The sequence below is a fragment of the Etheostoma spectabile genome, chromosome 16 (assembly GCF_008692095.1).
Source record: "Etheostoma spectabile isolate EspeVRDwgs_2016 chromosome 16, UIUC_Espe_1.0, whole genome shotgun sequence".
Classification (NCBI taxonomy): domain Eukaryota; kingdom Metazoa; phylum Chordata; class Actinopteri; order Perciformes; family Percidae; genus Etheostoma; species Etheostoma spectabile.
In genome coordinates, this window is record NC_045748.1 from 1,824,568 (window position 1) to 1,827,395 (window position 2,828).

The 2,828-nt window shown below is 37.5% G+C and overlaps 1 protein-coding gene across 4 annotated transcripts in view; it reads left to right on the forward strand.

The window, feature by feature from the left end:
- Window positions 1–2,828, forward strand: part of tsc1b (TSC complex subunit 1b) — a 32,545-nt gene that overhangs the window by 17,750 nt on the left and 11,967 nt on the right. For all 4 annotated transcript variants that reach the window (XM_032539665.1, XM_032539667.1, XM_032539666.1 and 1 more), the window contains exon 15: window positions 867–910. In XM_032539665.1, coding sequence (XP_032395556.1) covers window positions 867–910 — 44 coding nt within the window. The remainder of the gene's footprint in view (window positions 1–866; window positions 911–2,828) is intronic.

Genomic DNA, 2,828 nt, shown 5'->3' on the forward strand with positions numbered 1-2,828 from the left:
CAGAGCAGGATACCCAGGGCTCGGCTTACACCTTTCGCCATTTCTAGGCACTGGGGGGTTCATAGGCAGGCTGGGGGAACTCATATTAATTAATTAATTTGCCATGGGACCTTTTAATGTGATGATAACTATAACAGGATTTTCTCTGCTGAAGGAACTTTTTTTAAAAATAATCATACCTCAATTATTTTTTTTGGGGCAATATTTTCAATTATTTAAAGAAATAGAAAGAAAAAAGTCTGAAGTACTCAGATGTGCAAAACAAATGATGAAGGTGCTCTTTGGAAAGGGAACAAAGCCTTTTTTTAGATGGCTATTTCATATTGAAATCTTACATTAAAAGCAGAACTGTGCAGCAACAATTGCATATCGGCACAATACGGCCTTCTTCAGGGTGTATTTAAAGAAATAGTTTAACATTTGGGTAAAGACATTATTTTACATAGTTGTTAGATTAAAAAAAAAGATGGATACCACCATCATGTCTGTTTATTAGATATGATGCTTAAATTACATTACATGTCATTTAGCTGGTTGTCCAGCTTCCTCACGGTGACAACACGATTCCAGGATTTTGATGCGCCTAGCCAAGAAATAGCTCTAGCACCAAAAAGAAATTTGGGTAAATAGGCAACAGAATTATTATTCTTTTGTTTATAATTTTTTTTCCCCAATACCAGAAACTGTGACATTTTCAAAACTCTCATTTATTCACATATTTGATGGTTGTTGGCAGTGTTTGTGTTTTCTCTTGTGAATATGATGCAACATCCTGACTGACATGACGGAGCAGCTTAAGAGAGAGAACATCCCAGAGACATCGCACTTCTCAAAAAAAAAAATGTTTCATTATCTCCTTTTTTCAGATTACCTTTGCCAAGTAAGTCAGCTGACTGGACGCACTTTGGAGGTAAATCACTCACAGCACCACACTGACAAAAGATGCTATTATGAAGGCTGCAAATGGAGCGTTATTCAGGCATGACTAGTGATTCATCACGAGCTCTGAGACATGAACAGCATGTTGAAATGTTACCCAGCCAGGCGGGGACTTTGTTCAGCGCAGGTTAAGTTCCCACAGTCATGCAAAGCTGTATCAACTCAGAAATGTATAAGGTTGGCCACAAAATAGAAACCCTCTGTGTTTTTATGAAACCTCTCTGCCAGTTTGTAATTACTCAGCACTTGGTGACTGGTGTAACCTCTCTGGAGCGCATCCAGAATAAAATTATCCGTCCTGGATAAAATTCTCCTCAGAATTTTTCTGTAGATGTTTTCTTCCCCTTAGAACAAGTGAAGCTCTGTATCCAGAGTGGTGTTGGCCAGTTGTAGGGATTGAGGAGTCCTACATTTTTAAACATCTTTGTAATGTGATTACAGGCCTTAAAGGAGGCCCCATTGGAGTAGCTACCGTCAGGTCACTGGTTCAGATGAAAAGACTGATATGATCTTCAGGGCAGGTGAATGGAAATCAGTAATACTATCACCTTTAAAGGTGAAAGTTAAGGGCCGTTTTCAATCATGTTTGTCTACCTGGGTACCTCCAAATCTTAACCGATTGTAATGACATTTGGTGGGAGGTCGGACTGTTAGCCAAGGAACAAGTGATTAGGTGAAGTGCACATGCAGGAATCCAATAAATCAGTTCTTTAAGCTGAGAAGGAAGCAGGAGTTAGGCACACTGCAGCTTACTTCTTTTCCCATCATTTGATTGCATTGCAACATTTTAGTTGGGCTGTGTATTGTTTTTAAAACCATTTTTTCCCCCATTTAATAATCAAAGCCAAAGTTCTCAAAAGTTACATGTCTTGCTGTATAACAAAACAATTGTAAGCTTAGATTTATATCCAGGGGGCTATCTGATTGAAGAATAAATAAATAAGATTATGAATTTGACCAGGTGTTGGATACTAACTTTTGCTACTTGGCCCTTTTTGATGTTGGTGCTACATTCACATTTTGGTCAGTAACAACAAAGTAGGTGGAGGTTCGATGGCCAGTTCTCTGTTCATAAAGGTTTTGGTGGTAAACGTCATTAGGACCTCATCACAACAGACTTAACAGCAATAACCTCAGAAAAATATCTATGTATCACGTGACTGTTTTTACACTTGTTTTCATCTACGTCATGATCCAGGTTAAATAAAAAAAATAAAAAAATAAAAAAACTTGTTTTATCAACAAAACAAATGTAAAGGAATATGCAAAGCTAGCAGAGGTCTATGCTCTTTAATACACTTTGTAATGTTTCTAGTGTCTTGTTATTGTGGTACTCATCAGCTTCGTAAAGTCAGAAATATATACAGGATTTTGTTTAAAGTGAATGATGGACTGTAAAATAGGGGTGGGAATCACCAGAAGCCTCACAATACGATAACATCACGATACGTACGATAACATCACGATACGTACGATAACATCACAATACGCACGATAACATCACAATACGTTCGATAACATCCCAATGCGATAACATCACAATACGTACAATAACATCCCGATGCGATAACATCCCGATGTGATAACATCCCAATGCGATAACATCCCGATGCGATAACATCACAATACGTTCGATAACATCCTGATGCGGTAACATCACAATACGTACAATAACATCCCGATGCGATAACATCCCGATGCGATAACATCCCGATACGATAACATCCCAATACGTACAATAACATCCCGATACGTACGATAACATCAGTTTAAAGATTGTGACACGATACTCATGTCACAATACAATATTATTGCGATTTTAAACATATTGCAATATTCTGCCTTATATTACAATTTTTTTTTAGCTTTTTTCCAACTTCTAATTTTTC